Source organism: Eptatretus burgeri, chromosome 11 (assembly GCF_056783735.1).
Source record: "Eptatretus burgeri isolate ZD-2024b chromosome 11, Ebu_testis_v1, whole genome shotgun sequence".
Classification (NCBI taxonomy): Eukaryota; Metazoa; Chordata; class Myxini; order Myxiniformes; family Myxinidae; genus Eptatretus; species Eptatretus burgeri.
Window position 1 is genome coordinate 47557349 of NC_140971.1, and position 14684 is coordinate 47572032.

The 14684-nt window shown below is 44.8% G+C and overlaps 1 protein-coding gene across 5 annotated transcripts in view; it reads right to left on the minus strand.

Annotated features, from left to right (window-relative positions):
• The window catches only part of SIRT6 (sirtuin 6), a 75366-nt gene that overhangs the window by 29562 nt on the left and 31120 nt on the right, over nucleotides 1–14684 (minus strand). For 3 of the 5 annotated variants that reach the window (XM_085846350.1, XM_085846351.1, XM_085846349.1), the window contains exon 3: nucleotides 5384–5566. The exons of the other annotated variants lie outside the window; for them this stretch is intronic. In XM_085846350.1, coding sequence (XP_085702476.1) covers nucleotides 5384–5566 — 183 coding nt within the window. The remainder of the gene's footprint in view (nucleotides 1–5383; nucleotides 5567–14684) is intronic. 5 annotated transcript variants of the gene reach the window in all.

Genomic DNA, 14684 nt, shown 5'->3' on the forward strand with positions numbered 1-14684 from the left:
GCTTGTTGGTGTTTCCCCTTTCTCTTACTTTTCCCTTTGTTATGTTATGTACTGATTACCTCCACCACCGAAGGTGAAGCAGGTTATGTTTTCACCCCTTTCTGTTTGTCTGTGTGCAGGATATCTCAAAAAGTTGTGGACCGATTCGGAAGAAACTTGGTGGACACGTTGGGTGTGAGACAAGGGCGAATTGATTGGATTTTGGTGAAGATCCAGATCCGGATACGAGCTGCCCCTTTCTATTTAACATATGGCCATCATTCTGGAAACACTCCCTTTATCCCTGAAATGATTCCCACTGCTTCTTAAATGTAAAACCTTCCTCCCTGCACCATTCTTCCAGCCATTGGTTGATGTCTATCACTCTGCTTATAATTTCTATATTGTTTGCCTTGCCTTGTCTATGCATTGCCTTGGGAGAATCACAGAAAACATGACCTCACACCCCTTTGCTTTCAGCCACCTACCTAATATCCTGTATCTATTTTTCAAAACCTCTGAGTAAACATTCCCAACATCATTCGCTCCGAGGTGTACCACAACTAACTTCTTCCTGCCATGACCCGACACAATATCATTTACCCTTCCTTCAATGTCCCAAACACCTGCTCCTTCAAAGCTGCACAGAATTCTATGTCTACAATCCTTCCTGTAGAATGAAGAATGAAGAATCTCCATATTTAATTGTCTCATCAATCACAAAAACTATTTACAACACCTAATTTCCATTGCTGCACAGACACCACTGCCTACATCCGCTGTACCACTACTGCTTGCACCCAGTGCATCTCCACCACTGCCTGCCCCCGCTGCACCGTCACCACTGCCTGTACCCGCTGCAACGTCACCACTGCCTGTACCCGCTGCAACGTCACCACTGCCTGTCCCCGCTGCACCATCACTACTTCTAGTATCCGAAGCAACCTCACTCCACAACGAGAACCAACTATTATTTACAAATTTCTCACATTTTGCTACTTGCTGCAAATTATCTATGCATTCCTTCAACCTTGTAATAACTATCATCAAGTGGGCTATTCCCTGCAACAATAAGAATCCTATGCTTCCCCTATTGTAGACGTGGCCCACGTTGAGCAACCATCACATTTTATAACTCCTCTTCCTTTCACCTTCGGTCTCTATTTATACCCTTTTATATCCCCATACTCCCAAGGCCTCAACTGACTTAACGCGACACTTAACACGAGGCCTCCCCCTGCTTCTTTATTAAAACTAACACAAATACCCGCTTTATAAATACAGCTCCACGTATTGGAGATGTCATATTCACAATCCCTATGATAAGTTTTCCCTTTAAACCTACCAAAGCGACACACACATGCGTGTATGTATGTATGTATGTATGTATGTGTATATATATATATATATATATATATATATATATATATATATATATATATATATATATATATATATATATATATATATATATATATTGTTGCGGCCACAGGTACCGAGACACAAGCTTGTCTCTCAGGGGGATTAATCCCCGGTTGTCCGAGTTAGAGCCGGACCTGCGGCCACCGCTCACAATTAACGTTGGGGTACGGTGGGTTGTTTTAAAACCACGAATGCCACCCAGTCAACCACGAGTTCCAGTGTCCGCCGTCTAATTATTCCGTTTAACTGGAGGTCACGTGGTTATCTGAGCGGGGAGTGCGCCCTCGGCAAAGCACCAATGTTATCTGATTAGATTTTAATTTGGGCAGCCGAGCGTTGTAAACCGCTGGTGCGTGGACTATTTTTGGTGAAATCTGTGGTAATTACCTCCCAGTCTATTTCGGTTCTGACAATGCTAGACCAATGGAGAGAAAGGACAAACACAGACAGTTTGGAAATCGACAAATGATTTATTAATAATAAAATAAATAAATGGAAATAACTTTTATTTTCTGAGGTAAATGAAAGAATAAATTTCAAAGCAAAATCAATCAAAATGCCTAAGCCTCGTGTTGGCTCAGTGCTTCGGGTGGCGGCTTGGGGTCCTAGGGTCCTGAGTTCAAGCCCCATCGGCCGCTGAATTAATACACCAGGGGGTTGACTCAGCCTGTCATCCTTCCGAAGTCGGCGAAATGAGTACCAGTTCCAGTGTGTGTACTGGTAGAAGGGCACTGCATCAGCGACACAGTCACGCTTCAAGAAATGATAGCTACCCCGGCAGCTAAGCTGCCATACGACCACCAATCAAAATGCCAAGAAAGAGACAAAGAGCAGATGCTTATCAGGGGTTGACTTACAGCTAAATACAGACATGGGTACCCAACAGATAATTGGGGGGGGGGGGGGTGGGGGTGGGGAAGAATCATCTCGCTCACCAGAAAGTAGTCGTCCGTGAAGTGAAAACGTCGTGAACTGCGTGCGTGCATGTCACATCCATAGTCAGCACCCAGCTTTGCCGTGTACCCTCTCGCGAATAGCATTGAACGCCAGTCGAAGTCTGGAGGGCACCGGGATCATCTGTCGTGGGTTTAGACCCCGGTGTTGGTGACCGACCCGTGCCTCACTTGTTGGCGGCGCTGCTCACACCCACACGCTCGCTTCCTTCTCCTCTATTGCACGCTTCCACCCACTTCTTGCTCGCTTCTCAAGCTTACTTCTCGTTCTCTTCTCCCTCCCTGGCTTTCTTTCGCCCCGCTTTTTTGCCCCGCTTTCTTTTGTCCCCGCTTTCCTCTCTCCCGCTTTTTTTCTCACAGAAAGTACCTCCCGTTCGTTTTATATCTCCGGGCCATCTCCTCGGGTGCAGTCCGCACCAAGCTCACCCCGCCCCACTTGTGCACAGTTACCATGACGACCCGTGCGCTCTCAAAAAAAGGCGGGCGTCGGAGCTCGCGAAAGAATGTTGCTGAGGAAAAATGAGGACGGGCTTCAGAGCTCGTGAAAGAAATGTGTGTAAACGTGTCTGTCATAATGAAAAAAGCTTCCCATAAGAGAGGGCATCTACCCTTTGCCCTTCTCAACGCATTACATTTAAGATCGCATTAGACATGGGCATGGGGCTAATCTGAACATGCATTTAAGGAAATAACTGTCTGAGGATCTTGATGTGTGGATGCAATCAGGAAGACCGCGGGAAGAGAAATCCGGGAGGTTGGAGTTTGGTACAGGAGCTCCGGATCGTGTCACGCCGGATGTGTAAATGAAACCGCTTCCGGCCCCAGGAGCCTGGCAGGGCATGGCTCGGACCGCTGTGGCCCAATAGAGAAGTGGGATTCGGGTCACAGCGTGTTGCTTTGGGTCGTCACCCCACCCTTCACACGGGGCTTATAAAAGGCGGATCAGAGCCATCCGCAGTCTTCTTTGCCTCTCCCTCTTCTTCGCCTCTCTGCCTCACCCTCTTCTTCGCCTCTCTGCCTCACCCCCTTCTTCGCCTCTCTGCCTCACCCTCTTCTTCGCCTCTCTGCCTCGCCCTCTTCTTCACCTTCCTCTTCTCCTCTCTGCCTCACCCTCCTCTTCACCTCGCCCTCTCCTTCGCCTCTCTTCCTCACCCTCTACTTCGCCTCTCTGCCTTGCCGCGTCCCTCTCCTTCGCCTCTCTTCCTCGCCCTCCCCTTCTACTCTCTTCCTCGCCATCTCCTTCACCTCTCTTCCTCTTCTCCTCTCTTCCTCGCCCTCTCCTTCGCCTCACCCTCTCCTTGGCCTCTCTGCCTGGCCCTCGCCTTCGCCTCTCTGCCTCGACCTCTCCTTCGCCTCTCCGCCTGGCCCTCTCCTTCACCTCTCTGCCTCACCCTCTCCTCTCTGCCTCGCCCTCGCCTCTCTGCCTGGTCCTCGCCTTCGCCTCTCCGCCTGGCCCTCTCCACTCTGCCTCGCCTTCTTCTTCAATGCTAATCATTGTCTGCCCGTCGCATGATCTTCACCCATGGGTGGTGTGCGACAGACGTTCTTCTGGGACCAGTGCGGGGCGCATATTACCACGAGTCCCGGCAAAGTAACTAAGCAACAGATAACGCGCCGACTCCTGAGGTGGGAATACTCAAGCGGAGCGTCCCACGGAGGTACAAACTACACTCACAGACCTATGCACGACTTGGCGAGGTATCTTTTTCCTCACACATCTTCTCTCCTCCATCTCTTTCCACCCCTCTATCTTGTCCCCTTTGGACGCACAAAAGAGCATCCATCACCGATGCACAATCACAGTTTCCTCTGGCACGACACCACACCCCCCATATTTCACTACATCACACCGCACACTCCCACACCTTAGACACCAGTATTTCTCCCTCCCCCGAAGCGTACTGGGTTGAGTTGGTCGGCCGACCGTGACAGGTACTGCGAGGCCATTTATCCTCATGTGCTCTCTTTCTTTCTGGCGATCTAATCTTCCATGTGTGTGTGTGTGAGAGTGAGTGAGTGAGTGAGTGAGTGAGTGAGTGAGTGAGTGAGAGAGATGGTACGTGTCGTAGCATAAGTTAAGGTTGAAGAAGTTCCAACGGGAAAGTCTGCTCTGTCTGCTTTTGTAAATTGCTTGCTTTTTGTCACATCCCACAAATTCCTTGCTAACACTGCTGTAAATGCCAATAAACCCAATTTACTGTGCCACATACCTTTCCTCACTTGAGTGTAACTAAATGCTTGTATAGAAATGTTCCCAGCTCGTTTTCGTCTTTTCCTGCATTGGTCCAGCGTGGTTCATATCCGAGCCTAGCCGGGACGTTATCCCCAAACGATCTGTTTTCCTCACCAGTATGTCCTTGGACAGTTACACTTGGTTGCATCTGATCCAGTAAGGTGATCCGGTTTGAACAAGGCATACCGATGGCGTGTCCCCAGGTAATTAGATAACGTGACAGTAGGTAAACGGTATTTATTAGACGGAGGACCCCAAGTCACGTGGTCGAGTTATTGGCGTTCATGGTCGATCAGCGACCCGCCGCGTCACAAAGTTGTTTGTGTGCGATGGCCTGCGATTCCGGAGAGTCTGGTGGGAACCCGAGGGAGCTTCCCCAACCCCTCCCCCCACCTCCCTCGTGGTCTTCTCGTCTCCGACACAACACACGTATATATATATATATATATATATATATATATATATATATATATATATATATATATATATATATATATATATATATATATATATATATATATATATATATATATATATATATATAATCAGGTAAAAAAGGAGGAAATTTGGCCTTAAAATGTAAGTTTCTTAGTTTAATACTTGAAAAATATTTTTATTCCAACAGGTATTGTGGTATTTTTGGCATCATTATGATGTGATAACGCACAAGCGAAGTATTAATTCAGCTTCATTTGGACCAAAATAAAAGTTTTGTTCAAGTGCAACTCATAGGTTCATTGACTCAATTATAAGCGTTTGAGAGTTAACACACAAGCAAATGAATAACCGAGATAACCTGGGAAAGCCTGAACGGACGTGCAAGCCATCGACGTTCTGACTAATGAGGAACTTGAGTAAACCAACACGCTGAAGCACCGTTAGTGCGAGATGGGTCAGGGTGGGCTTTGCTTCCTCAAATGTCACATCAAACTTTGGTACCAAGCCTTTCTCCTCCATGGTCCACACTCCATTAGGGCCTCTGATGGGGGTTGGGGTGACAGTGGATCAAATGAGAGATCTTGGTAACAACACCAATTGCATTTAAAATTCATTACATTCCCCTTTGTATTTCACATCTTCATAAGGACTACTAAACCGCTCTTCTCTTTTCATGTCTCTCATGAGCTCAGGTTCAATCGTATGAATGCGCCTCAAACTTGACCCAGGCTTTCATTTATATTCAAGCTTGTTTGTATTTTTAAAAAAAAACAAAAAAAAAAACATTTTACTTGCATAACTTTAAGGTATTCTTCATAACAGTATGCTTTCCGATAGCATGAACTACGGTATGTAGTATCGTGGGGAATATCCACAATTATCTTTCAGTATAGAATGCAGGAATGTTTGTTCGTTATAAAATGGTTTATGCATCTTTCTGGTGTTCATCTTGTTTTTGTTTGTCTGTCTGTCCGTCATCTATTTTAGAACATATAATTATGTTACCGGCTTGAAGGATCACCAATGGGAACTGAATAGGTTTGAACCAAAATGGGGTGGGAAAAAGATGTGAATCAGGGTTTCCCCGATGAAATGTGGGTGGAGGAACTATGGGCAGAGGAAGTGGTGCAGGCTTGCAAGTGATTTCATTTATGCAGGAAGCATGGGTGTGAATAATGAAGTGGAACTACTCAGATTAATTGTCATCACATAGATTCCTGTGCCAGTTGAATTTGTGACAAAAAGGGGTGGGGTTCAGATAGAGAGTCAAGGTGGCCTGAGGGAGAGTTGGGGGAATCAGAATGCAGTCATGGCCCAGAGATGTTGATGAAGACCTAGAGATGTGGTCAAAGAGCTAATCCATAGACAAGAGGTTGATCACATCTTTTGGGAATTCTGATGATTCATGGACTGCTGGGGGTGGGGCCTTGATTCCATGAAGCTTGCTTGCTCAGTTTGAACATGCACTCCTTCAGCTCTATTCAAGCTTGCTTGGAGGCAACACCTTTGTTTATGCTCTGTGTGACAGGACTGGGAGATTGAACTTTTTTTGTTCTGCTGCTGATCTCCATTCATCATACCTATAAACCAACGCCGAGAAAAAAAATTGATTCTCAAGGAGTAAGGTTGATGTCCAGAATTGCTCTTCTTTCCCTTTTTCTGTGGTCCATGCATTTGTTGTGTTTTTTTATTTTAAAGCTTTCATTCATTGTTGAAATTTAGTGTATAGATTAATTGTGCAGAGCCTTGATGTTGTGTACGACCACTTAAAATGGATGTCGGACTGAAGTGTCAAATTATTTAAATATCGATATTATTGCCCAAATAATTGTCACTGTAATGTTTGGAATCGAAATGGTGTAATAAATATAATGGGGCTGACAGGATGGCCTAGAGGTACATACAATCACCGCTGAGCTGTCTAACCTGGGTTGAATCCTGACCCAGCTATGAACTGTTATCCTGGTGTTTCACAGGCTGGGTGATTCATCAATCTGTGTGCTGTCCCTCGGATGGACGTTAAACGACCGTACCATCAACCAGAGTTAGTTGTTGGATGTTGAAGATTCCATGGTGTCCTTTGCGAAGAGAAGGCAAGCTATCTCTGGGACCATGACCAAATTCCAAATCACTGCCCTGATTCAATGTTGGAGTGGCGATCCAACCAAGATTGTGCTCCCTGGCCATTGAAACTGGCTTGGCAAACGTATGCGCCTGATGGTGCGATAGGGGAACCAGAGACAGACAGAGAATAAATCTCATCTATCTACAATTCCAGCAATGTGTGTGTGGTGTGGTGTGGTGTGGTGTGACCGCTGTTTCTCGACAACCACTGGTCCGATCTAATTGAAACTTGCCAGGTATATTGCTGGGGACCTGAGGATGTGCCTTTTCAAGGTTTGATATTAATCGGACAAGTGCTTCCCAAGTTATGGCCATTTATTTACCAACCAATGACAAGACACGTTGCTGCGTAGGCGTGGCCGCTGGGGAAGAGAACCTCAACCGCGTTCCCCATTACGGGTTACAACGTACGGACTTCCGGATAGTGATGACTTACTGTATTCCAATAATTTCTCGATTTCTTATGCGTATTTAAAGATAAACACAATGCCCCAATCCAGTTGTCGGTTATGAGAGCGAAGGAACGGCCTGTGTAGTTGTTTGAAAGGTTTTTTTATCTTGCCAAAACGAAGTTTTGCAAGATATGTTAGTCAGCTTGTATGTTTTTTTTTTTTTTTTTTTTTTTTTTGTCTGTAATCATGCATAAAAAATTCTGCAGAGCACAGTTATCATCGGAAATTTTTGTAACTTCGCATATCAGAGGCCATAGAGGTCCCTTTCAGTGCACAAAATTTTGAAGGTCAAGGTCAAAGGTCAAGGTCACTTTGGCGCAAATCAGGGGAGTCGACGAAACCCTTATTTTTTGAGTAATTTTGATCGGATCGTCTTCAAACTTCATGGGAATATAGTTCATGGTCTGGCGCTCAGCTGATTAATTTTTGGTGGTGAATGCGAATGGCCTTGACCTTCATATGTTTTTTTTTGTTTTTGTTTTTTTGGTCTGTAATCACGTATAAATCACTCTGCAGAGCACAGTTGTCATTGAAAATTTTTGTAACTTCGCATATCAGAGGCCTATAGAGGTCCCTTTCAGCGCATAAAATTTTGAAGGTCAAGGTCAAAGGTCAAGGTCACTGTCGCAAATCAGGGGAGTCGACGAAACCCTTATTTTTTGAGTAATTTTGATCGGATAGTCTTCAAACTTCATGGGAATATAGTTCATGGTCTGGCGCTCAGCTGATTAATTTTTGGTGGCGATTGGCCTTGACCTTCATGGTGAGCGCCTCAGGTCAAACATATTTGACCCCAAGGTCAAATTTTCAAGTTTTAGGAACCATATCGTGTAGTACCTCAAATTGAACACCTCGATGAGTGCTTTCTAGATATGTCAAGCTTGAGATATTATGACGTCATTTGGTGACGTTATGAGGCAAAAGCATATTTTTCATGGTTACTCTGTAGAACGATTCTCTTCGGAATCTCTCGTAGGCAGATATTCCTCAAGGAGTCGCTCCTGGTGGATAGCAGCTCTGTTCACCTCAGTGTGACCTTAAAGAAGTCACACGTGGTCACCTTTTGGCAAGATACGGGTCAGGGTGACATTGTTTTTTTTTTTGTTTTTTTTTGCACGTACGTTTTTTTTTTTTCTCTTCTCTTTGTGTTTTTCCTTGCGATATCGCGAAAAGGCAAAATGCGTTGGTGCTAATTGAATAATTGGCCATTAAAACTAAATTGCGAATAATCATAACTGCGATATGCAAACTTCCAGACAGTGAGGACTAAACTTCCAGACTTCCGGATAGTGACGACTTACTGTATTCATTCTTTCTCGATTTCTGTACTTTCTCAATTTTCTTAAACACAATGCCCCAATCCAGTCGTTGTTTACGACAGCGAAGGAATGGTGTGTGATGTTGTTTGAAAGTTTTTTTTGTTTGTTTGTTTTTTGCATGTACGGCCATGCACGTACTCGTGTTTATAATTTGCCAAACTGGACCTTGTTGTCATTCCTTACCCAAACTGCATGAATTATTGAATCAATCACCTCCACAAGATGAATTATAATTTGAATAAAAAAATAGTTCCTTGATTATTCTTGCAACAAGCTTGCAGTGACTTTGGATATTTAGAATGGGTACATGATAGTAAGCCTTCAATGAAAAGTTTACCACTGCAGAATGTCATTTTATTTTATTTAATCCCCACGACAGATTTAATGCCCATGGGTACCCCAAGCATGAATGAAACATTCACTGGAGGTCTGCCACACCATTTTGGATTCCATAAGTAACAGACATACAGATCCAAAGACATTGCTTTGTTTGAGTTAGATTCCTCCTCCCCATGTATGCCAACTTATAGGGATTTTCCATGCTCTTAAACTTCTAAATGTTGACCGACAACCTCGGAAGAAGCATGTACCACTTTTAAAGTCTTTGGTATGACTCGGTCAGGTATTGAACCACCGACCTCCCAGACTCGGAAAGGTCGCTCCGACCATAACACCACCAGATCTGGTGACCAAGGTGCCTTCCATCTCGACAGCAATATGGTGAGGAAAACACAATTGAAAAAAAAAATTACATACATTTAATAATAATAATAATAATAATAATAATAATAATTGGAACCATACTCTGTGCAGAGAGTGTCGGAGCTGCCGAAGCAGTTTCCTGGGCTATTGGGCACAATCCTGGACGGGTCGCCACTCCGACGCAGGATACTCGAATGGCTCAATTATCCCAGCAAGTTGGTACTCAATTTGCCGACCTCGGAAGGATGACAGGCTGAGTCAACCCCCTGGTGTATTAATTCAGCGGCCAACGGGGTTTGAACTCAGGACCCTTGGATCCCAAGCCGCCACCCTAACCGCTAAGCCAACACCAGGCTTATACATACATTTAAGGTGTGCGTGAATCCACACCACACAATCATGGAATTAGATGAAAACCCTCTGGTAACAAATCTGGACTGGAAGATAAACCTGGTAGGATTTTCCAACCGATGTTCTACAAGTTTGCTGTCCTTAGCTGCATTGAGTGAGATCGAGTGCTGTGCATCATGTGACTCTTCCTTATTGTCGGCATGCATATATGTATGTATGTATATACTGTATATACATAGACAAATAAATGTCAGTATGTGTGTGCCAGTGTGTTAGCGTCTCCTCCATAACTCCAAAACAATGAAACCTCACAGCCTGAAACCTTGCATGCATACGAAGAAAACTCCAAGAAAGTGCATGTCAAAAAAAATTGGGTGTTTGGGCTAATTTAAATACCCCTTTTGAATATAATTAATTGCCCTATTCAATTACATCGTTTATCAGGCACTATTTATTAAACCTACCACCCACTTTAATAACGAGAAAAAGTGGCGCAGTTCTGGTGGAAACTCAAAATCACATTTGTATCGAGATATTACCGAACCAGCGAATGGTTTCACATGCAGTAAATGGCAAAACTGCTCATGCCAAACCAATGAACAGTTTACATGCAGAGAGGGAGCTGTTTTGTACAGGTGGAAAATCAAAATAATAATTGTATTGAGAAATTTATGAAATCAACCACCTACCATGTGCAAATTCTCCTGTAATCAGGATGCGAATCACTTGACCACAGGTGATGCTCTACCCCCTCACAGATTCCTTGCACATAGGCCTCCTTTTCCACCCTCAGTGCACGTAGTTTTATGCCTCAACTCTATGAACAGCTCATCTCTTCCATTAAGCCTGGCCCTGCGGCTCTGGTCAATGGTATCCAGTGTCCCGAGAGACAAAATTCTTCTTCACCATTCGGTGAGTCCCATGACGTACACCGGCAACATCAAGGATGGTGGTCTTGAAAGTACTCCACCACTCTTCAGGATTCCCCAAAGCACCCAGACTCCCCAAATCCCCACTCAGCCTGTTCACAAATGCCTTAGCTACCCTCTCATTCTTGATCTTGCCAACATCCAGAATAGGCTGGGATGGTACCATTCTCCTGGATTGCAGCTGCAACTTCAGAGTTGCTACAATAAGCCTGTGGTCAGTATTGAGGAACTGAACACTCCGGTAGACCCTGTAGTTCTGGATCATCCTCCAGCGAGCATAAACGAGCACATGGTCAATCTCCTTTGCCACATCACTAGGGTTGGAATACCAAGAGCAGCGATGAGCCTGTGGGTGCTGAAACCATGAACCAGCCACCCTAAGTCCATGATTTCTTGCAAAGGCAAGGAACGTAGTGCTATTCTGGTTCACAGTTCCAGAGACTCATGGGGACCAACACATGTCTCATAACCATTCCTATCAGTTCCAATCGATGCATTGAAATCCCCCAAGACTAGAAGAGTATCTCGCCTGGGGCACTGATCAACCACAGACTCAAGCGTGACATAGAATGCATCCTTCACGGTGAGATCACTCGCCTCAGGCGAAGAATATACAGAGACCAGGGAAACAGCACCCAAGGAGTGACAAATCCTTCGTCTCTCAATATGCTTGTTGACCGGTGTTACCTCAATTATCATTGGAAACAGCTGGAGCAACTCCTTCAGCATGGTAACCATCAGAGCGACCAGACCAATAGTATGTGTGACCACCCGCCATGATCACGCCACTACTCATTCTCTGAGGTCAACCGTTTGCACATCAGTATTGGAGCACTTTCTGAGGTTCGGCTGAAAACAGACAGGTGATTATCCTCTCTTCGGCATAGGATATTCCAGGCACCCACCAAAAGGGACCGCCTCAGGCTAAACCAAGAAGACCGCTGTCTGGTGGATGACACCTAAGCACCACCCCCACACACACCACCACAATCTGATGTGGGAAGGTTACTCAGTGGCTTTCCTCCTATGATCAAAGAGTGGGGGTCCCGAAGGCTTTTCCCCAATCCTTTCATCCAGTGAGCTGCCCTGTGAAGGGCAGTTGCACAGGAGGTACTCCCACGGAGTGAGCTTTCAAATTTCTTTGAGTTTTTCTTGTGTTTTACTGAGTGAAGGATTTTACGGTGGCCGGAGTGCAAATCCTGCTTCTAATCTCCTCAAAAACAAAGAAACCCAAATGCAGGAGGACGTCCACAGACAGTTGGGCACTAGATATGGATGGCCATTGGCTCACAAGGAGCTCCTCCACTCACAAGATCGACCGACGTGAAACTTCACAATTATGATTAAATAGTGATGAGGAAATATATGTTTTAAATTTCAAGCTGATCAAGCACATGATCTGGTAGCCAGGGTTATTTAAATTTTTTGATCTGGGTTTTTTTTTTTTTATTCTTTTTTTTTGACCAAGACTCACTTTGCTGTGCCTTGTTGGGTTTGAGAGCAGAGGAGTAGCAGCTGAAACCCGAATCTTATCCAGGTTCCTCCTGATGAGTTCATCTTTGCTTTTTACTTGTTTGCGTTCTTTATGACAACTCCTTTGCAGGACTGTACCTACAGTATTTGGTCTTCCATTTGATTTAAATGGAATTTATTTTCATACCATTCTGAATTCAAATGAATCAGAATAAAAGTAATGGGTCAGGGTGAAGTGTAAAATCAAAGTGTGATTTCTTGGAACTCACACTTTGCCATCACTGCCAGCAGTTATAAAGTGGCAGTTCTACTGTGGTTATGTCTGTTATTAAGAACAAAACACACCACTACACAAACACCACAAAAAAAAAAAAAACAGTCCTGGTAAGGGTCTGCAATCTCTGATTGCTCTTTTTCTTGTTGTGTGCTGTATTTATTTTATAAATGTTAATTTCAATGTTGACATGCTTTTTATACGAGGTGTGTTCAAAAAGTATCCAACCTTAATTTTTCGTGCGTAAACAAATGAAGCTAGGGAGGCGTGGTTTGGTGCACGTATGTAGGAGATCCTAATTCGTATGCGTGAATATTTTCCCGGCTGCAGAAACTGTCAGTCTCCGACAGACCGCCGATGAGTGAGGAAGTGTAAGTGAGCGCCGTTGGATTTTCGTTTTTGACAAAATGGCGGAAAAACTTGAACAACGCTACTGCATCAAATTTTGTGTAAAGCTTGGCGATTCCCAAGTGGAAACAATCCGCAAGATTCAACAGGCCTTCGGGAACGAAGCAATGGGCACCACGCAGATAAAAGAGTGGTACAACCGCTTCAAAGATGGTCGCACATCAGTGGAAAATGAAGCACGTTCTGGTAGGCCCTCAACATCCCGAAATGAGATAGTCATTGAACAAGCGAGGACCCTGCTGATGCAGGATCGTCGAATCACGATCAGAGAACTTGCAGACGAGGCGGGCATCAGCATTGGATCCATGCATTCCATTGTGACTGAGGATTTGGGCTTAAGGAGAATCTCAGCGAAGTTCGTGCCAAAGCTGCTAACGATCGAGCAGAAGCAACTCCGTTTGGAGATCGCACAGGACATGCTGGAGACTGTGAACAGCAATCCCAACTTCTTCAACACAGTGATCACTGGTGATGAGACCTGGGTTTATGGGTACGACCCAGAAACCAAGTTCCAGTCATCACAATGGAAGCATTCAACATCTCCGAGGCCAAAAAAAAGCAAGGAAGGTCCACAGCAATGTCAAAGTCTTGCTAACCATCTTCTTTGACTCCAGTGGCATGGTTCATCACGAGTATGCACCACACGGCACAACCATCACCAAAGATTACTACCAAGAGGTACTGCGTCACCTTAGTGACGCTGTGCGACGCAAACGGCCGGACCTGTGGGCAGCGGTCAATTGGCAACTCCATCATGATAACGCACCCGCCCATTCTTCACATTTGATAGTTTCCTGGCCAAACACAACACACCTGTGCTTCGTCAGGCTCCCTACATGGCTCCATGTGACTTATGGCTTTTCCCCCCCCCAAGCTGAAAATGCCCTGAAAGGGACCAGATTTCAGTCCAGAGAAGACATCATGCGGAATGCGACGGACCAGCTACGCACCATCCCAAAAGAGGCGTTCCAGCGCTGCTTCCGACAGTGGCAGAACCGTTGGGAGAAGTGTCTCGCAGCCCAAGGGGACTACTTTGAAGGAGATTAGTGTAAGTTTGGTGTATCTGGATACGGGTATTTTTTTGAACAAAGGTCGGATACTTTTTGAACACACCGCGTATATATATATATATATGTATGTATGTATCAGGCCTTGTCACACCTTAACGATTTAGCCAGCAGATGCCGACGTATGAAAAATTTGGCTAAAACGCTGGAACACGTCGAATACGTATGGGTAAGTTTTGTATACTTAAAGAGCACGCTGGCATACGTCGTAGCACGCCGAGCTGTTAGACAAATTTTCCATGCTTGAAATTTTTCGACGTATGCCAGCGTATGACTCACACGTTCCGCATAACGCTGGCCATAAGTTGTAGGCACGTTACGCGATCGTTGACACACGTTACTTGTAAGGTACTCACAAGTCGAAACACATCGAGGTAATGGTTAGCGTCAGTGTTCCAGACTCCCTGGTTTTTTTTTTCTTCAGTATGACGGTGATGTCGACACTTGGATTTCTAGTGCGGTTATAATATAATATAATTAATAGTCTGCCGCTCAACGATTTAAATCATAACCGCACTAGAAATCGAAGTGTCAACATCACCGTCATACTGAAGAAAAGA